The sequence below is a fragment of the Molothrus aeneus genome, chromosome 2 (genome assembly GCF_037042795.1).
Source record: "Molothrus aeneus isolate 106 chromosome 2, BPBGC_Maene_1.0, whole genome shotgun sequence".
NCBI classification, from domain to species: Eukaryota; Metazoa; Chordata; class Aves; order Passeriformes; family Icteridae; genus Molothrus; species Molothrus aeneus.
This window is the reverse complement of record NC_089647.1, coordinates 9,007,854-9,029,782: the sequence shown is the minus strand read 5'-3', so window position 1 is coordinate 9,029,782 and position 21,929 is coordinate 9,007,854. Positions and strand designations below refer to the sequence as shown.

The window sequence follows — 21,929 nt, the reverse complement described above, 5'->3', positions numbered from 1 at the left end:
TAAATGCTGGACATTGAAAGTTGTGAAAACATTAAACTTTTCCCATCATTTGGCAAAAAGAGGAGCATATGCACTGCAATGCTGATTTTCCATGAACAGTTAAACACAAAAGTCATACATTAATCTGCCACATTTCACTCTTCCATCACTGTTCACCACAGCTCTCGTGACTGCAGCACATGCAAATCATAAATCACAGATTTCCTTGTATTTTTTGTGGTTTGCACACAAGTCTTGTGTTACAGGACTGAGGCAAAAACCTGCAGTCATAGGCAACCACAAGCAAATCTTGAGTGTAACTTTCATTATTTCTGAAAGACTGCTGAAAAACCACTGGGCTTGACATTGCAGCTACAGAAAGCCTTCTCCTTGGAAGATGCTAAAATTAAACTCACAAAGAACAAGGAGCAGAATGTATGCACAGAGAGGCAAAGAGCAAATCCCCCAATTTCCCCAGCTCACAGAGCAGCCCAGAATCATTATTTTTGTGCTCAACTTTAGATCCTCCAGAGAAACTCCACAGGCAGGGTGTGACCTGCACATCTTGGTCCGTCCACAAACGTTCTTTATTGCCACAGACTTAACAACACAAGGCTGATCTTCAGCAACACACAACCAAGCCAGAGGCTACTTGGAGCTTCTTTCACTCATGAAATAAGCCAGCCCAGGCTGCAACCAAGCAGAACAAAGCCTACACTGCTCCCATGCTCTACATGAGCGGAGAGCAGCGCTCCCTGATGCTCACATATCCATCCTTTAGCTGTGATAGCCCTGAGTGCTGCTGCTCATGGACACTGAGAACACATTGCCCTCTGCTTGGGCTCTCCCCACCCAGCCCTATGCCTCTGGAGCAGCAAACCCTTATTGCTCAGTGCATAGATGGAAGTGAAAAGCCAGAGAGAAGGAAGAGAGTGAAGCCCAAAAAGCAGTGCTGGGGGCTGCCCCAGCTATTCAGGCAGGCTCTGGAGCCCTGCTGGGATAATTGCTTCCTGCACAGCAGCTCCTTGCTATTCTTCCCAGATGCCACAGTGGGTTTAAACTTCTGGCACAATTCTTGTTGGAGTTAAAAGGTTATTGTAAACTGCACCAATGGAAAAGGCTGAGAGGGAAATGTGGCTGCAAGGGAGGGAGAAACTGTTCTGGACACTGAAATTAGTAGCTGCTCAGCTTTTCACATTTGTATTTACAAAGCAAACTAGCTGGCCAGGTTCTGTATGGAAATCAGTCTCATGTTTGTGTAATTGGAACAGGCTTGTAAAAATGGCAGAGAAATTGAAATTACTCTGCACTTTATTTTCCTGTTTCATCTTGTGTCTGTGTGCACATCTCCTTTAGAATTAGCACTATCCTGTCATAAATGAGAAGCTTTGACAGCTTCTGTATGAGCAGTGTGAAAAGAACATAGTGAATAAAAAGTAATCTTTACAGAAAACTAGAAGTGTTACTTGATCAGATTTCAGTTCACTTGGTACAAATTACCTTTTCATGACAGTGACAAGAAGCTAAAAACTGCATATGCCCCCCCACAGCATACTCTCTTCCCCAAAACCACAGAAAAAGCCCACATTGTGTTTCCAATACATACAAATACAAACACTGAGTCTGAAGTAAACACTTCACTTTTAAAGACATTACTGTTTCTTTACCAGCTACTTAGCATGACAAACAAACAGACAGTTATAATTTTGCGTTTAACACACATCTATCTCATATTCTGGCTCAATATTTCAAAAGTAGATGGCAAAATTTAGGAGTCCATTACTGCTGGAGAAGGTGTGTGGTAGTCAGCATTTCTGCCTGTCAGATGGACATATTGACATGTACAATCAGTTGAATTTGCAATTCCACTTTCCAGACCTCATCCTGAGTGCTGATCACCAAAAGGAGCTGCCAGTAGCCCCTGGCATGCAATGCACCCAGTGCCACCACGGCCCATGGGGACAATTTACAAGTGGAAGGTGCCCTCCACAGAAGGCCTGAACCTACCATTCCAGAGGCACTCTCTGACTCCAATCAGTGTTCCAAATATGCAAAAATATTTAGAGGGGAAAATATTTTAGAGTGACATTTCTTTGTGTTGTAAAGACAACGATGCAAAAAAACACACACTAAAGAGTGCCAGGGAAAGCTGACCCATGTGAACAAGGAAGGCAATATTTAAAGGAATGTATTGATAACATCCATGAAAACAAGAGACCTTATCAATAAGCTTCCCTAGTCTTCTTGTCTACTTTTCTAACACAAACATTAGCAGGATACATAAACAAATTACAGTATGTCACGTGAGTACCCTGATGTCTGCACCAAGGTATAAGCTTACAGAAGAGTTTGTGGAGAATAAAGATCATCCTTGTTTATCTCAGAGGACACACATTCACTGTTTGCACTTATTTATAACCAGAAAAGCTAAATAATTTATATTTGCCACTCTTGCAAAATGATTCTTTATGGAAGACTCACATTATGGTTTTCAAACCCTGAATAATTCAGAATTAAGGAGAAAGAATCTAAGAATTCTCAAGTAGGATAAATATAAAAAGAAATATTCAGTGAATCTAAGAAATCATCAAGTGTGCTTTGTATTTTGCATTGTACTATTAGTGACTATCCTTCATGTGTTTCAACCAGACTTTTTCTAAGACAGCCATATTATTGACTTTGGAAGACAAAAGAAAGCAAATTTCTTCTGAAAGTGGAAGTCAATCATGACCAGAGAAGCAATCATTTCAGAAAATGTTTGATAAAGAGTGAAACAACATATTCTGATGATTGTCTTCTCCTTTCCAACAGTTCCATGTGTTATTGCACATCTGACCAAAGTGCCATAAAATCATAAACAGTTTTGTCATTTGATGAGATTCACTTTTAGTGGATTGCAATAAAATATTGCACATTTTTCCAGACCTAAAGTTTGGCAAGAAATGTTTGTTAGAATATAACATGAATATTTTTGCTATATTTCAGAAGAATGCTTAAATATTCTTAAGTTTCTGAAAACAGGAATTCTGGATAAACCTGCTAGATTTAAAAATTTCTTCAAGATCTGGCAGGCCTAAAGCACAAATGCTGTATTACAGATATTATTACTGGCACTTGCAAACATGCATGCCAAGAACAATCTGATATGCAGGCCATTCTATGCATGGAATATTAAAATAATAAAATATTAAAATATTTGCTGTATTTAGAGTTGCCTTTAATAATGCATTAGATTTGGATCTTGGCTCATTTTGCCAACTAATTTCATAGCAGGATTGCCTGGAAAGTTACCACAAAGGTATTACTTTATGATCCTTTAGTTTATGATTAGTTTATGAACTTTTCAACAAATGCTTAGGAGGAATTCACCTTGAGGCAGAGGACTGGGCTTGACACACTTGTAGCCCAACCAGCAACTCTGTCCCTGAGACATGAGAGGAGACAAAAACCAAAGCAGGAAGAGGGGTTTAATGAGATGTACAGTTCTGTGGGGACCAAAAGAACATAAGTTCATTAAATGTGGACTTGGAAGAAAGAATGTATACATACAGGATTCCATTGGAAAGGAATTTTATATGCCAAATTAGTCAGGTAGGCACATAGATATCAGAGTGGCTTCCAGTGTTTCTTTTTCTGTAGTTAAATGAACTTAATCGTGTAGTTAAATGAACAATACTCTGTCTTTTCAGAACCCTCTTTCATGGAACTACTCTTCAAACACTCCCAAAGGGAGAAACCATTGGGTGACCCCTAACTGGGGTTAGTACAATTGTTATTATTATTAAAAGTTTTCAGACAAGTCTAAGAGAAGGAAAATTACATACACCTAACTGAAATGAGTGATTTAAGGCTTGCTACCTAAAAGAATCTGTTCAAAGCATTAATGGAGAGCACAAAAAAGGATACAACCCTGTCCCAGTATCATCTCAACTCTCTCACCTGAATGTAAAGTGGACAGAGAGAACCTTGTATGTTATTTGAATGCTGCAAATTGGTACCTAGGTGTAATGTGTGTAGACTTATTTTAAAGACTGCATTTTGTAGCAGGTAAGAAGCAAAGAATACAAAGGTAAAAACTAGTTTACTACGGGCTGCTCAGGGTTAAAAGTAATGTCCTCCACAAGCAGAAACAAAAAATCCCTTCACATTCTCCACAGCACCTGAATAAATACATCATCTTTACCTTATAAAACTTGTCAACACTGGTAGTATCAATTCTCCAATGAGAATTTGCTGAAGTCCTTTGAAACAATGTTCAGAGAGAGAATTAATCGATTTTTCCATCTCTTGGTTTCATTATTTCATGAACACAAAACTGATGGCCATTAACAGCATCCAGAAGTAGGTGTGGCCAATCAAATGTGTTTTATCAGAGGACAATCTTGGGGAAAAAAATGAACTCTGCTAAGAGTACATTTAGAATCATAGAATTGTTAAAGTTGGAGAACTTCAAGATCAGTGAGTCCAACTGTTAATGTACAATATATTAAAACAATATTGTGATTCAACTTGAATAATCTGTGTCAACAGGCTTCTCTTACAAGAGAGTTCTCTTGGCTGGTTATCAGTGCCACAGACAAGTATTTGTAGATACCATTTACTGGATTAACAAAACAAATCCCATTTTAATTATAATCAGCTTATTATCCAACATGATACCTTGCTAAGAGAATTCCACATAAATAAAGAGTCCTTAACCTGTCAGTAACTAGAACTTAGCCCACAGAACCAATACTTAATGCTGACATTTTGTCTGTCACCACACACTTTTTTGCACTGTGCAGCTATTTTCAAATTTAAATAGAAAATGCTTATATTTTTATTTTTGTTTGTAGTCCTAATTATTAAAATAAGTTGCTGTTTTAATAAAAGCAGAGATAAATCTGGAAGTTTTAAAATTTCATGTCTATTTTAACACAAAATTAGGAAGAAACACGATTCACTCTCAAAAAACAAGACATATTCCTATGAAAACGAAATGAGGAGCTGAGACTTGAGTATAAGTTGTGTGTAACAGTGTGGGTTGATAAAGGCTCCAAAAGCACAGGTATCCCTACCATCAGAAGCTGTAATGATGTGTTAACCTTGGTGACAGTCAGAAGAGAAGGGTCAAAGGTTCAGCTGGCATCCCTGGGGGGGATCCTTCCAGGTGAATTTGAGACTCATTTTCAGGGCAGCACAGTAAAACTGACACTGCAGTCTGAGAAATGTACATGCTACAAAGGTGAAGAACTGCCTTTTTCTTGAACTTGCTATTCATAGAAGTAGAAAAAATGGTCTTTGTTGAGATGGTTGAAGTAGGGGGAACACAGTTTGCTACCACACGAGATAGTAAAAGATAACATTTTTAAAGATCATGTCTCTTTTTAAATTGGAAATAATTATCAGAGCAGGCTTGCAACTTAATTTTTTCTGGTTGCTCCAGCTACTCTTAATTTTGTGTATTTTAGAATTTATTTCCCATGTCCTACTTAAAAGGTTCAGATTGCTAAAGTTAAGGTTTCTCCTCATGCTGAAAAACCCATTACATCTACCTACCTTTATTACCTTCAAGAATAAAAGATAGAACAGATGACCTCTCACAGCACCAAAGCCTTGGATTATCAGTGACAAAAGCAGAGTAATAGTTGTCACCACCAGTCATGTAATTTCTAATATTTAAAAGTGACAATGCAAAGGATACAGGCAAATCATGGGAATCTTCTTAGCAGAAAGTCTCATTAGAACAAAAATTGAGAATCAATATGTCCAAAAAGCTGAAATACCTTAAGTACCTTAATGACAAACAAGCCAATAAAAAGAAATGAAGCAGTAACAACGTTAGCAACAAAAAAAGTGAAGAATGTCAACTCGTTTAGCACATCAAAAAGAGGCCTCTTCTCTTGCTATAAATTATACTGTATACTTCCCTGGAAAGTATTAGTCTCAGGAAATGCAATGGTAAAACTTACACTGATTTCGGTAATGCCAGAATTCCACCCTGAGAGTTCAGGATGTGTGCAAAGCCTATTTTATGCTAACCATGCTAACCATGCAGATTTCCCAGGAGTTATAATCATGCAAAGTACCTGCTCTGCAGACATTCCTAAATTATTACAAACCCCCAAGATCCTTGAATAGAAGGGACAATAATCTCAAAACCACTGTAATGCTTCAGCATATAGTTAAATGATAGAGATGTTTTCTTTGTAATCACAGAAAATCTCTAAGTTATTGTAGCTGGGCGAGATCCTGCAAGTATTATAGAATCACAAACACCTGGAGTGGAGCATGGCCTGAATATGAAAGCGAGGATATGATTCTACTGTTTTGTCTACAAAAAAAGAGCCTATTTATGATTTAGGATGCAATAACATTTCACACTTTGCAAGGTGGCACAACACAGCTTTGTTGTAAGTGTCAGGCTGCTTTACATGTATGAATGAATTCAGGTCCACAACTCGTGAAATGCTGAATAAAAAGAACTGAACAACTTCAAGGCTTGCCCAAAATCACACAGGAAGATTGCAGCAGCAATCTGCTCTGCTTAGCTTGCAGACTCCCTACCTCAAGGCCATCTTTCATTTACTGCACAGTAATTTTCTCTGTAGGAAAATGTTTTGCAGCACACTTCTAGAAATCATGCTGCAATGACTGTAGAGTCTCATGGCAAAACAGATCTTCTGTGATTCTGTTTGGTGTGCAGGTCTGCCAGAGAGCACAAACACTCATTTCTGGAATACCTGTAATGCACCATGAAATTACTTCAGTCAGGTACCTGCAGCTTCTCTGGTAACACTTTACCGTGAATGAGTAATTTTACTTTTTTTTTCCTTCTTGGTTTTCATTAGGTCTTACTCCAAGAGAAATGCTCAAACTGAACACCACAGCTCAAAGAAGTCCTAAGAGACAAATGATTTCATATGAATGGGGAGAGCAAGAGGTGCAGAGCTTGAAATGTGAAGTGTGCTGGAGTTTACTCTGAGCCATCTTGCCAACATCTTTTACTTTCAAAAACCTGACATTCTGAATGGCATAGACACTTTGGAAAACAATGATGCAAAACCCCCACAGACGTACAGTTAAGAGATCTTGATTCGTCATCCTTTTGTTCAGGAAACCAAATTTCATATTTTGTGAGGGAGGACAAATTATTCAAGCACAGATATCTCTATGGCTAGTTTCAAAATTCAGTATATTCCATGCGGCAGTAGAACCAGGAAAGCTTTTCACTTTCTCACGCTTTACTTTTTTTAACAGCATTATTTTCCATGCCAGTTTTGGGGGGTTTATTTACTCTAAAATTTACTCACATTTACCCCTCTTCTCTCAGTGTAATTTATTCTCCCCTGTGCAGCCAGAACCAGGAGGCCAAGCAGAGGCAAGCAGACAACGGACAACAGCAGCAGACAGAGGCAAAAGCAAAGCTGCTGACTTAGAAAAAACAAGATGAGTATAAATAGATCCAAGTGTAACTAACCACCCACACTTCCACGTTAAACAAAGGAACAATCTTCATGTGACCATGTGCCAAAGAGATTCTTGTTAGATAATGATTTTAAGAAGGAAAAAAAAATCAATTAATTGCTTAGAGCAGCCTGAGTATGAGCAAGAATTATCCTACAGCTAGATTAAGAAAGGAAGCAAGTTTGTTGTTTTTTTTCTTTTCCTTTTTATAGAGGACAACCTCTTCCAGGCAGACTTGGCCCTGCATAATACTACACAGGAGTCTGGAATAACACCCTGCAATGTGTGTGTGAATCCCTCACTACTGCACGTGGTGAATATCTGAACTTGGCAGTAAGTAATTGTGAGTATATTATTACCTGGAGAGAGAGAAGTACTCTGTTGGGTTGAGGAAACCCAAGAACTGAGAAATTATTATTTTTGAAGTGCTGTGATTTGGACTAGACTTTTCATATAACCAGAAGCATCACAGGAAACTCAGTAAGGCAAAACTATCCAAACAAAGTGAAATAAGCAAAAGTGAAGTTGACAGAACTTTCAAAAAGTAGACCAAAAAATCAAAGCAAACCAAACAAGAAGCTCTAATCACTTACAGCTGTTAAAGGCTCCAAAAACAGGCACTGTTCTCTACTATTTTTATTCTACATTTTTCTTTTGATTATGAGAACATAATATGTGCAAACTCAGCACACAGATTGTTGAGGTTTTATTACACATGCTTTTAGAGTTAGTGTCATTTTTACTTTACAGAAGTAATTCCTAAAATAAGCATGATACACAATAAAGTCTCAGTTAGCAGTTATCCGATATTTAGATTTTAAGTGACAACATGTGGCTGCTGTGGTGTGCAAGCAAGTAGGAATATCAAAAATGCCAAGTACAATCAAATTTATAAGGTCCACTGGAGACTTTCAAGAACAAAAATGTACCTTTTTTTTCTCTCTCTCCCATCCCCCAAAATGGAGAGGGCTTCAGTGTTTGGAGAAGAGAAAACACAGTGAGGAGCTGGGTTCCTTCACTTCACTGTACAGACTTGCCACAAATAATGCGGGGATTTCTGCAGGGTATCTGTTTATTAAAACATGCTTTACAAATGGAAATATCCCTGTATAAGAGCATAAAATAAACCTAAATACAATTAAAAAAAAAAAAAGGCTGACAGGTCCAGGAGGCTGCATGAAAGAACCTTGGAAGGCAGAAAATTTGTTTTGCACATTTGATCTGTAGGGATCTTAAGTCCCATGTCCAATGGAATCTTCTCCGAGCACTTTTTCTGCCTGTACACAGGTTGCCCACTTCTCACTGTGAATCCTAATGTTCAGTGTGTCAGACTCATAAAAGCCTAATTTTTTTCAATATTACTTTGCCATCATTGTTTTTGCTCCTGAGGAGGAATGAGGGAAGGCACAGCACTCACAAAAGGGCTGGGGAAAACAGCATTTCCAGAAATGGGTTTTTGATTTAGAGGAGGATGCCCACAGTCTACATTTAAGACTTCCCTGCAACTGATGAAGGGAGGGGAAGGGAAGAATTAGCTTTCTAAGCCCAGTCTTCATCTTTATTGTCTGTAATATAAGCAAAGGCTCCTTTCCTGATTGCTTAGAAAAACTAACCAAACAGAAATGTTTCTTTTTCATTAGCAGAATAAAATGAATGAAGAAATAATTTCCCTCCCACATCCTTTTTTCAACTCTCTTATTCATCCAAAAAACCCCCAACAACGAGACTGTCAGCCAAACAAAACAAAGAATTTACTTTCTCAGCATAATAAATCACCTTTGCTCCTAACTATCCAAATCATAAAGTCCTACATACCCTGGATAGCTCAAGTAACCTAGTCTGAGATAACAACCACCTGGCTTTTTATTATTTTTTAGGGAGAAGCTTCCCAGACACCATTTCTATAATTTCACATGGTCCCAGAGGTTCAAAACTCTCAATAAGCCATTTTAACAAGAAAATCCTGATAGTCTAATATCTAGGCCTGTAAACGTCCCAAAACTCAGAGATCTAACACATACTCTATTTGCTGCAGGCATTTATTTTGTTTTACTATCTAGGTCATCAGTTCATGACTAGGGACAAAAGAAATCCGTAGAGAATTTTCACTCAATGAGAAGTTTTCAAATTCCTCTAAGTCCACAGAGTATCTGCAAAAGAGCCCCATTCTTTTTTGCTTCACTTTCACAATGGAAAGTAGAAATCAGTCTAAAATAAAGCTGACCGTAGAAAAATACACCCTTATTTCACATTAAAGAAGTACTTCTCACTACTTCTGGGTGAAACAATACTGAGAAACCATAGTTATGCATGTCTAATGCTGAACTTTTTAAGTGTTAAGAAGACAAAAATAGCTGGAGCAAAAGGACATCACTGATGCAAAAGAAAATTTTTCAAAGTAGTGAAAAAATCAAAAGGAACGGATAGTCTTACAGCTCTAGGGTCAAATATGATCAGCAATAACTTGGTTTAAAATGCCAGCAGATGAATGACCATAGGGAGCCTTTTAATCTAACACTGAATTATGATGAGTTTTAATCACAGTACTTTTGGTTAGTGTGAACACCATCCATAAATCTGATAACCTCACACAGCGGATGACACTACTACCCAAGCATGCCCTTGGGAACATGGGAGGTCAGTTTGGTCCCAAATGCAAAATCTAGCTGCTGTGATAGCCAGCACAAGCCAACAGACCCTGGTGTTCTCCTCAGCTCACAGATGCCTGACATTGAGCCACCTTCTGCCCTGCATCATGACATTCCTTTCCCTTTTCCCTAATTCCAGAGACCATCATAACACTTTGGAGATGTCTGCTGGGAAGACATATCACATCAAGTGTCAAGCTATGCACGGTTTACCCTATGCAGCACAGAAGATTCAGGGTTTATAATGAGCCATTAACAACTTTGAAAAATCTTCTTTTGCATCAGTAATGTCCTTTGCTCCAGCTATTTTTGTCTTGAGGACCAGGCTGGTGAAGGAGTTGGAGCACAAGCCATACAAGGAATAATTGAGCGAGCTGGGGTTGTTCAGCCTGGAGAAAAGGAGACTCAGGGGTGACTTAATCACTCTCTACAACTCCCTGAAAGGTGGCTGTAGTCAGGTGGGGTTGGTCTCTTTCTCCAGGCAGCAATGACAGAACCAGAGGACAGTCTTAAGCTGCGCCAAGGGAAATTTAGATTGGATGTTAGGGAAAAGTTTTTTACAGAAAGAGTGATGAAGGAATTGAAAAGTGATGAGGAATTGTCTGCCTGCGGAGGTGGTAGAGTCACCATCCCTGGATGTGTTCCAAAATAGAGCGGCTGCAGCACTCAGTGTCATGGTTTAGTTGAGGTGTTGGGGCAATGGGTTGGATTCAATGATCTTCAAGGTCTCTTCCAACCTAGTGATTCTACAAGAGCTGCAGAGAAGAAAGGAACATCCGCATGGGCATTTTCAGGCCGTTTGCCTTGGTTTGGCACGCGGATGGAGACGCCAAGCTCCTTCTGCCCGCAGTGCCACGGGGGCTGCGTGGCCGTGTCAGCCCCGCGCGGTGCCGTCTCGCAGCAGGGCTCGTTAGCCTGGGCTTGGCGCCGCCTTAACCACTGCCAGATGGCTGCCACAGCCAGCCCACAGCCCACACGTGCACGACAACATCTGCACAGCCACGCTCCTCCCAATGGCAAACCCCAAATGCAGGCTGCCAGGGGAGAGCCTTGTAAATAGGTCAGGATTTGCAATCCACACCGAGGTGTAGAATTTGAGCTCTCGCTCTTGGCAGCTGTGGTCAGGGCTGCAGGCTGCTCGTGGATGTGTTAGAGATGAGAAGTTTTGTTTCATAGGGCTGAGTCTGAAAAATGATGTGAGGATGGTCAGACTCCAAGTAGGATGGAAGAAGTGAAAGAGGAAAATAGATACAGAAATAAAAGTTGGTGTGATATTTCTCCACTTCATTTTAGCCCAGGCTATTAATCAGATTTTCTACAACCTTCCAAGGTGAGCATGGTCCTCTGCAGAAGGTAACGTTTTTTACAGCTCAGCCAAAACCCCAACAAGCAACACACAAAACAATGTGACAAATGATAATCAAAGACTAATGGACCACTGAAAAGAGTAGCAGAAGATAGCCTGAGAAACCTTTGTCTTAACAGAGAGTGGTTGTGCAGATGCAGAAACACGAGTGGTTCAGACATGGCAGGGGAAGAGGCAGGCATGCAGAGAGAGGTGAGGGCAAAAATGGGAAAGGTGTCCTCATGATAAGGCAGGAGACAGCACAAGCACTTGGCAAGGAAAAGAAGGGAGAGATGGTCCAGAAGAAACATGTTCAAAGATTTGTGGAATCTGGAGAGCAAAAGGGTTTCAGCAGGAGCAACAGGGACCCTGAAACAGAGCTTTAAGTGTGAACACAGAACAACAGTGTCACATTTTGGAAAAAAACAAGGAGAAGAAACAGAAGGATTTAGAGGAATTCTCACTATCCTCTGCGACAGCTGTGTGGTTACAAATTGTTTTTCACAATTTTTTACATTTTTTTCCCTCTTGGGGTGCCAAGTTAATTCACAGCAGCTCCAGCTGTGTCACCTGTGGAAATAATATTAAGAGCAGAAGAAATATAAATCATTAACACAAACTACTCTTGATCCTTGAGGAAGCCACCATTGTAGGGATCAGGAGATGAAGTAAAATGAGTGGTAGAGTGGGAAGCCAAAGCTCCCAGGGAGTAAGAAAAAGGACTTGGAAGAAAGGAAATTGCTGGGAGGCAGCACATATTGGGAATCAGAACAAAAAATACACTTCTCTTTCTAACCCTCTTGGGGCCTATAGGAAATTGCTTCTCGCCCTTTTATCTGCCCCAAAAAAGAAAAACAATTAAAATGAAATAAAACCCTGAACTGTAAGTCCTTGCTCCCTGCCTTCCCCTCACCCCCACTGCTTGGTGTGCTGTGCACCCAGGCCATGATCTCTCATGCAGCTCTGCACAGCAGACACAGTATTGCCATTAGAATTACAGCTCCTACAGGAGTGTGCATTCTTTTGCTGTGTATCTAAAATACCTAATTTGGGGAAACGAAGGTGTTAAGAGATTAATGATCAATAAATCAATGAAAAAGAGAGGAGGCCAGAAAAAAAAAAAAAGAGAAATGGAGAAGAAAGAAATAAGGATAAACATCTTGAATTAATTTGGAGGGGCACCACAACAGTATGGTTTCTGTCAGGAGCATTGCTGCAGTAATGGGTTAAGACTGTTACTCCACACAAAATGCCCCAACAAATTCAATCATTTTTTTTCAAATTTCTCTTGATTCATGTCTGCATTGCAATTTTTCCTTGCAATTTAACTTTAGGAAGAAAGACCCCTTCCTAAAGAGGGAATTAATTTCTGCTCTTTTCACTGTTCCCTCCAATACTAACAACACTTTCTCTTCTCCTTTTTAACTGACAGGTATAGCAATTTCTTCCACTTCCTTGTTTCTTATGATCAAGGTCATGTTGGGATCCACCTATGTAGTTTTAAACTTGCTAAAGCATGATGAGGCTGTGACTGGTCCCACCAAGAAGCAATGAAAGCATCTCTCTTTGGCAATTCATTGACAAAAAAAATGGGGAAAGCACATAGAGCATCTTCCTGTGGATGGTACCATTAAGGAGGTTTTCCTGTCACAACAGAAGATCAGAAGGCTTTGTTTTCACATTTTGAAAAACATTTTCATCACACACTCATGTAAAAATAGCATTGTGTAAGATCCAGTAGATGCTGCACATTTGTGATGTACTATTTAAGGGCCAGGAAAGGAGATGGGAATTGAAAATTTAAGTTGCAACTCATCTAAAATAAGAGTGTAAGTCATTCAAAACTGTTGATGTCACAAGACAGCCACACAAAAAAGGAATGAAAACCTGTATGCATTATTCATCTTCTAACTTTGATCTTTAAAGCTAAGAAACTTGAACAAGGAAAGATAAATGGCTTTTCAAGCTTTTTCTTTTAAAAATCAAATGAGGATGATTCAGGATAAATGAGAGATAAGAGTTAATACGAAAGAGGGGGAAATTGCAATCACAGTGCTGCATGGAAGTTTCAATGCAAAGGCTTTGCTTTTTGTGTTCAATTACAAAGGATTTCTTTCTTAGGTACCAGCATCCTTTTTCATGTATATGTAAAAGATTTTACCTATTAAAATTTCATGTTCAGTATGCATAGCTTTTTTCTTCTACCACCTATACCATGACTTGATGTGAACAATTAGGAGGCTTTCTGAAGCAGGGGCTCCTAGTGGTCATGGGGCAGGAACAGACTCAGCTGTGAAATCCTGACCTCCAAACCTGGCTCAAGCATCAGCTTGGTCTGGAACTTATGCAAGATATGTACAACTTCTCCCACTGGGAAAGCACTGATAATTACAGGCACTCTGACTGCATCCTGATTTCACTGAGGTTAGTCAATTATGCAGGCATTGCTGCTAAAACATAAGACAAATTGATAGGTCCAAAAGCACATGGAGGTTGCCCTGGAAGAGCCACAAAATCCTCTTTGAACGCTCTGCGCTCCCGAGAGTTTGTAATTATTGCCATTTTTTGCCTAAAGATATGCTCAAAGGCCCCACCATCTTGGCTAGATTACTGATGTCAGCATCTTACAGAGAGACAGCTACATTTGGGATTCACAAAGCAGACAGAGCAGCAGCACGGCTCCTCGAGGGAGGCTCTGAGCAAACCTGACACAGGCAGACACTGCCACAGCCATCACAAATCACAGCTGACCAGCCATTTCCAGCAACAGCAAGGCCCAGGGAAGAATGCCTTGACTTCACAGCATGCTGCAGGAGGGTTTGCTTATCTGAGCTTCCAAATTGTTACCTCCACACAAGCAGATATCACTAATCAGGTGACAGAGCCAGACAGGCTGGGTGGATGCAAGCACCACCATTGTGAGATGGAGGAAACGGATGGGGAATGAGGTGGAAATTTGGGGGGATGTGTGTTAGGAAGGCAGTGAGAACACCATTTGAAAAGTAGTGGGACATTTCTGGGATACAGCAGAAAGATGGGTGAGAAGTGAATGGAGGCACACTGAATTCACAGGCTGACAAGCAACCAACACTGACTGTGATTACTGTGAGTGCCTGAGCAAGTCATTGCTAATGGCACTCACAGCCACTGACACTCTGCCAACTTCATCCAGACAAAATACATTTGGAAAGGCCAAACCCAGTGATTACAGCAGTCAGCAGAAACTCCACTGATTGCACTTCCTCCTCAGCCTGAGGGAATGCAAACTCACAGCTTTTGGCACCAAGGTGACACACGTGGCCACCTTGTAATGACGCTGTGCTGCCATGCAAAAAAGATGGCTAGACTGATGGGGCTGGGAGCAGGGCTGTTCCTGGGGAAGATACCTGGAAGCCTGGAGCCCTGGCCTAGATCCTTGCTCCAAGCAATGGGTGGGTCTAGGAACTTCACCACTGCCAAATGTGTAAACAGCAAAAACGGCTGGAAACAGAACCAGGAACTTCCACACCCTGCTGCGCTCCCTTCTCCCTCTCTCATGGACAACACCTTGCACCTTCCTTCTCCACCAAGTCTCAGCTCCAAGAGGAGTGTCCCACAGCCTCTCCTAGTGCAGCTGGATCATGTAAGAAACTGGAAAAATATATTTGAGCTTTACACTGTTTGCAGTGAGAAATTAGAACTATTCACTGGACTGAGCTGAGGCACCCCTTATTACAGGAGGAATTCCTGATTCCACATTAGGAATTAACTAGGTGAGAAAAATTAACTAGGTGAGCATGGAATCATACTAGTTCTTCTCTGTCCTCATGATAACTGCTTTCTAATTCAATACATTAAGCTAAAGGCAAGTGTCTGCTTCTCAGGCAAGACTGTTCCAGCTTCATTTGTAGTATCTGGAGAGGGATTAATCACGTCAAGCATTTGCTTTCATACCACGGTGTACAGAACATACATGAGGAATACCATGTTGAGCCCCAATGCACTGAGAAAATACAGACAACACACTCAAGAGTAGAGAGAAAAAATATGTTGGTGATGATTCTTCATCAGGTGCACCCAGCAGACATTTGTGCACTGAAGAGCCTACACCAAGTGACTAAAACTGGGCACTACTGGGAGAGCTGTGCTCAAATAAAATGCTTGCTTCTATAAACCCCTTCACAGATAGCTCTGCCCTCACCCTTAACATTCATTTCCTATTGGTTCCATTCCCTAGTTTATAACTAACAGACATATACAGTTTTTTCTGTTCATAGCACATTTATTTGCCCTACAAATGGACCAAAAATATGAAAAGACTGATTTTTATTATCTCACCTACATAAACGCATTGATTTCCTTAACTCTACCCAGGACAAAAAAATGTTTTCTTTTTATTGCATTCCTGAGGAAGTCATGCCTTAACTTAGATCTTATTTATCTACATCTCAGTCAGGAAAAGAGCTTCCAGCTCTGTTGTTCTGGCACTCTTAGGACTCATTCTGAAAAGTCCAGTTTTTCTGACTCATAAATGACAGTGTCATTGCAGAGGAGAAAAAATGCTTCCATATATTAAAAATAGGGTTGCTTCATGGAGATACCATCTTCCTGAAGAAAGTATAGATATGAATCAAAAAAAAAGATGTCAAGCATCATGCCTCATTCAGAAAAAGTACAGTCTTAATGTTTATTTTATATCTCTTGCCAGAAAGGAAAGCATTAATACAATGTGCTTCATGCAGCCTTTGACACTTACAGAACTCTTAAGATTGCAATGAGTCAAAGATCAACAAATCTATAAGAATGAAAACAACTGGAAATGCTTTAGAAGTGGAGCCACTGAAGCTTCTTCATTAATTAAATGCCCACTGGTATTACATATGCATTGAACACCAAGACATATAGGTTGACATTCCCTGATCTGCTAATTTCATGGCTTAAAAAGAGCAAAGTCACACTTGTATTATGGAAATTTACTGCCACTGAGTCAATCAAAATTTTGCCACCACATGAAAAAAAAAAAGAAACCTGTCACTTAAACCCTGTAATTTCATCCTTATTTCAGCTTTTGTACTCTTCTAGGTTTTTTCTCATTCCTGTTGCCAAACTGAAATAGAAATGCCTTTAAGGAGATAAATGAACAGAAATGGAATTATTCTAAGTCAGGTTTCACAATTAGCATTTCATTCCCATCTGCCCTTTAATAAGTTGTCCATTCCAGGTCCCAATCCCCACTCCCCTCCCAGCCACTAGCAAGATCATACAGATGGTTACTGCAAAGCTGTAAAGAGGTACATCTGAATGCATATTTATCCATTTGGCAAGATCCTGCTACAGCTGTAAGAGGATGCAAATCTGCATTACAATGCTGCTTCAGGCTCTCTGGCCTGTGTCAGGGAGCCCCCCTGATATCAATAGTGCTGCTGAGGACAATGCCAGGCACATATGACACAGCTAAGCTGGGCTGTGGCAGCTCTGTTAATTTACACCTCTGGAGACAAACCCTCATTTGGGTACCTGAAACAAGTGTGAATCTACACCTACGTCAAAACTCACTTTCATTTGTTTGTTTCTGGGAGGCAACATTGATAATGAACAATAACTCTGCCAGATGACATGGTGAAAGAATACTGTGTGGGTGAGCATTTGATACAAACACCAGAAAATAAAACCAAACTGAGGGGCTTTATTTCATCCTAAGAAAAGCTTTAACACTGCCAGTCAGTGATAGCTACCCTTGTTCTTTGTATGTCTTTGTTCTGGCAGCTGGAACAGTTTTCATCTATAACAAAAGAAATGTACTTAATAGGCAACACCTGAAAATCCTCTGCAAGAATAAACTACAGCAATAAAAAATGCAACTTTAGAAAGCTCTTCCTGGAGGAAAAAACCAACAACATAGGTAGCACTGGAATCTTCTCTTTATCTCAGGTCAATTGACTTGTCACGGTTGGAAGGAGATTTGAAAAGGAAATTGCAAGTTCTTAGCAAGTATGATTGGAGGAATAGAGTTAATAGCCAGCAATCAGTATAGGTTGGGAAGGGTACTTAAAAATTTAAATGTATGCATACAGCACAACTGCAGAATGCCTGGGCTTTGTGCTGTTTGTAAAAAATAAATGGGATAACAGCCAATTTCAATCTCAAACCAAAATGGTAATTTTATACTTAGGTTGCTGGGGTCTGAGAGTACTTCCATTAAACATTTCCCTCATTTTGGTATGTGATCGAGGCATGTAAAAGGTATGAGCCTCTAATCCTGCTTTACATTAGAAATCTTTCCAGTACCAACAGGACAGTAGGTGCTTCCAGATGATACAGTTTCTCTCATGTGGAAAGATGTTTCTCCTATCACCACTTTGGCAGCAAATAAATGATTTTTGAACCCCATTTTTCACTGCCGTTTCTGCAAGGCCTTTAGGCTCACCAGCTTACTGTTTCAAAAAGATAGTTTTATGATTTGAGGAGCTGCTTTATCCATACTCTGGAATAGTCATGCACTGTATTCAGCAAGTTACAGATACAAATGAGTATGACAACACCTCTAATGAAAGAACAGATTTATGTAAGATAGTGGGATAAGCCATTATCTCCCTAAAGAAATGTGTCTATATCCCCAAAGCCTTTTAATCCTTTCTAACACAACACACAACTTTCCTGCATGTGCTATTTTCAGCAGAATTAAAAAAGATCTCACTGAGACTACTTGTAGTTTTGCTTTCCAACCAAAGGCAGATATTACAGGTTGCAAAAATGTGTAGGTGGATGAAAGGTATGAAAATTATAGGACAGTGATGAGCACAATGAATTTCATTTCCACAAGCTTCCAATTCTTCTAAGGAAGAGAAGAATATAGGTTTTGCATAGGCCTCTTTAACAAACAAATGCATACCCTGCAATGAAGTACTAGGACATGAGAGGTTACATTCCAAGCTAAATGCAAACTAGCCCTTGCCTGTGGGGCAAAGACAGGACACATCCTGGAAAGGACAGCACAGCCAGAGATGCCCACAGGCTCAAGAGACAAGAAATTAATTTGTATTAGTTGATTCTTGTGTTGTTTGGGTAAAAAGTTTTTATACTTACTGTAATTCTCTCATCTTTGTCATCCAGAGGGGTCCCATCTTTCTTCCATGATATAGTTGGCTCTGGGTGACCTCTAGGGGGCTGGCACTCCATCACTGCAGGTTCCCCCACAGCTACCATGACGTCTGAGGGGTTTTGTCGGAAGTCATCCCGTAGAACTGAAAGAATAAAAGCAATGAAGCAAAAAATTACTCAATAATATACTAATAGTGCAGCAAAGTGTTTTGTATTGGCCTTTAATGGTGCCTGTTGTCACTGCATTTTACTTTAACAAACAGATCAGTTAATCAACAGAGCTGGAGGGGGATGTTTAACAAGAGCATGTTGTGAGAGAACTAGAGGTAATGGCTTTGGACTGAAAGAGGGCAGGTTTAGATTAGATATTAGGAAGAAATTCTTTACTGTGCGGGTGGCGAGGCCCTGGCATGGACTGGAGAGGCTGTGGCTGCCCCATCCCTGGAAGCGTTCAAGGGCAGGCTGGATGGGACTCTGAGCAACCTGGTCTGTGGAAGGTATCCCTGCCCATGGCAGGGAGTTGGAATGAGATGATCTTTAAGGTCCTTTCCAACACAAAGCATTCCATGATTCCTGTCTCAGCTGGAGATGGCAGAGTATCTTCTGCCCAGGTAGAATGTGACTTGGGGGAAAGCACTGCAGAGGTTGCTTTCTGTCCCTTTTTCCTGAGACACGAGGTCAGCCTGCCAGTAACTCAGAGGTTTATGGTTAAAGGTTGGCCACTGGCCATACAAATTGTACCCATCCCTGAATTTAGGGCAAGAAATCAATGAACTAAATAAACTTCCCAGTTCTTTGATGACATTACAAATCACTAAACATTTGCCCATCCTTAGCCAAACTCATCTTTGCAATTTGGCTTGTGTGTTTTTAAAGAAAAAATATTAAAAACCTTTCCTGCTCTCTGGTAGTTTTCACTTAGCCTAAACCAGGACCACACACTTCATTTATAAGTCGATTTTGCACCTTTTGTCGATTACCACCTTTGCACACAAAGAAGCATTTTTATTGTAGCTTCATTACTAGAATTTGTTCTTTCTCATCATTTGGCCAGGCCCAGGCCTAGCAAACTCTAGTTTCCTCCAGTCATCCACTATGGATTTTATCAATAGCTGTGTGATTATTTTTCTTTCTGGGAAAGTACAGACATCATCCTGTGCTCAACAGACCACTACACAGGGACATGGTTTAACAGAATAATGGCATTTCTAAGCCTTGCCAAGTAAGTGGCATTAGGTTTAATCTAAAAATAAATAACTCAAATGATAACAAATACAACGTTCTAGTCCCCTCCACTGCTGTTCCTCCATCCGCATAGAACAAAGGGTATGGTAATGGAAAAGCACACTGCACCCAAAGGACTCTCAGGATTTTTACAGAGCTGTATGTCACTCTTGCTACCTGCAACAATCTTGTGCCAACAGTAAATAATGCCAAGAAGCTGCAGAAAAAAAAAAAAAAATTCTCCAAGCCATGGGCCCCAGATACATGGACATTCACTAGTGAACAGGGGTTTGGTTGTTAATGCTGCTTCAAGGGGAAGTGGGATTTATTGTCAGCTGTTAAAGAATGTGGTTGTTCTTACAAACTGGCAAGTACAGTACTACCACAAAGCCATCCCTCTCTGTAAGGTCCTTCATGCTGATGAGACCTTCCAAAGTGGTCTGAGGGCAAATGGGTCACCTGCTTTGGGACAGAGATATGTACACCTTCCTCATACCTACTTTTATTATAATGTAATGTACAAGTGGGAAAGTTCCACACGCATACAGAAGTGTAGGAACAAATCAAAAACAATAAATGAAGAATATTTTGCCACTTTTCTAGCTAAATGACATAAATTCCAGAAATAAGAAAGAATATCTGTATGTCAAAAAGACTTAGATATAGTACAGATCTCGCCAAACATCTGAATTTACTAATCCCCTTCCACACTGAAGCACTCACATTTCTAATATTTCAGTTCAATTACTGAAATTTCTGGATGCCCTGGAAAGAGGACGTTCTGATGCTCTGAAAGAGTATAGTCAAGGATAAAACGGCTCAATCACATTAACAACACAAACTAATAGAACAGAATTATGGGACTTAAAGAACATCTTATAGAATAATTTAGATTAGAAGGAGGCCCTGGAGGTCATCAAGTCTACAACAATAAGATGCTTTTGAATGACCATGTTCTCTTGGACAGATTAGGTCTCTTCAACAGACCTAGTGTACAGAGTTTATTAAAAAAAAAACAACCCCAAAACCAACACAACAAAACGTACCTATTTCTTACTGTACAAAAACCTGAGAAAACATGCTGCACCTAAGATTAAAGTTATGTATCTTCCTAAAAGCCAAGACTCATGGATATTTTCCTTCTACAAACTTGGGAAAAATGGAAAATGTTTTCAGCTATAACATCATGTTTTTAAAAAGGGGAATGATGTCATTTTCTGCTATTCAGCAAGGTAAGTCAAAAGACCAATCCTTTAAACTCCCTTCTGCTTTCAACAAAACTTTATTAACTTCAACCCACATTCTCTTACATCTTCCTTACTGTATTCCCTTATATATTGATGCACCAAAATTGCACTTCAAATTCATCTTTGGTTACGGAAGTGTTAAAACATTACTCATGTACACTGAAAACATTACATATCCTTGTTCCGCTTACACTGAATTTGGCGTTAACAGCCAAAGACAATTTCTTGTGTTCCCAAGAAACCCTCAAGCCATCCAGACACATGGACCACTATAAATCATGTAGTGCAAATGGATAGCTGGACACTGCCTCTATTGAAGTCCAAGAATTTTTTCTACTCAATACTTTAGAGACTTAATCTGGCTTGGAGCCACTGATTGTATTATGACTTTTTTTTGTTTTCTTCCCACTTCTTCAAATTAAAGAACATTAAAGAAGAAGACACAGAAGTTGCCCTAAGTTACTAACCCCTCCCTCCCACAGATCCAGCTCCCAGTGCCAACAGCACATGAAAGTGCAGAAGAGTTTATTTGCTATGCCACAGTTCTATTGCAACACAAAAAAGAGGTGTTTTGACCATGAGTAAGAAGCTTCTTATTACTGCTGAAGATTGTATCACTTGGATAAATTTAAGAGACATATAAAAAGAAGCAGCCTGAAGTTTAAAAAAATTAAATCAAGTGATCTTAATAAAGCATAAGTGCTTTTCAAGTCCAAAAGACCTCATAAACCTAAGAGAAAGGACTATCAGATAGCACCTCATATGGCTTTAGCACCTTTGAAACAACAAAGAAGTCCAGTACTTACATAATAAAACCAAATTACCTCTGTAATTTCTACACTCCTTAGTCTTATAATAGCTTGACAAGCATAGTACCTTGCCTGCAAACCAAGACATTTCACAAATTAACCAGTTCTAAATAGAATGCCTAGGAGGACATCAAAGGTCCAGGCCACAGAT

The 21,929-nt window shown here is 39.8% G+C and overlaps 1 protein-coding gene across 2 annotated transcripts in view; it reads right to left on the bottom strand.

Moving 5' to 3' along the window:
- Positions 1 to 21,929, bottom strand: part of ROBO1 (roundabout guidance receptor 1) — a 687,040-nt gene that overhangs the window by 94,601 nt on the left and 570,510 nt on the right. For both annotated transcript variants that reach the window (XM_066571924.1, XM_066571925.1), the window contains one exon: positions 18,484 to 18,641. In XM_066571924.1, coding sequence (XP_066428021.1) covers positions 18,484 to 18,641 — 158 coding nt within the window. The remainder of the gene's footprint in view (positions 1 to 18,483; positions 18,642 to 21,929) is intronic.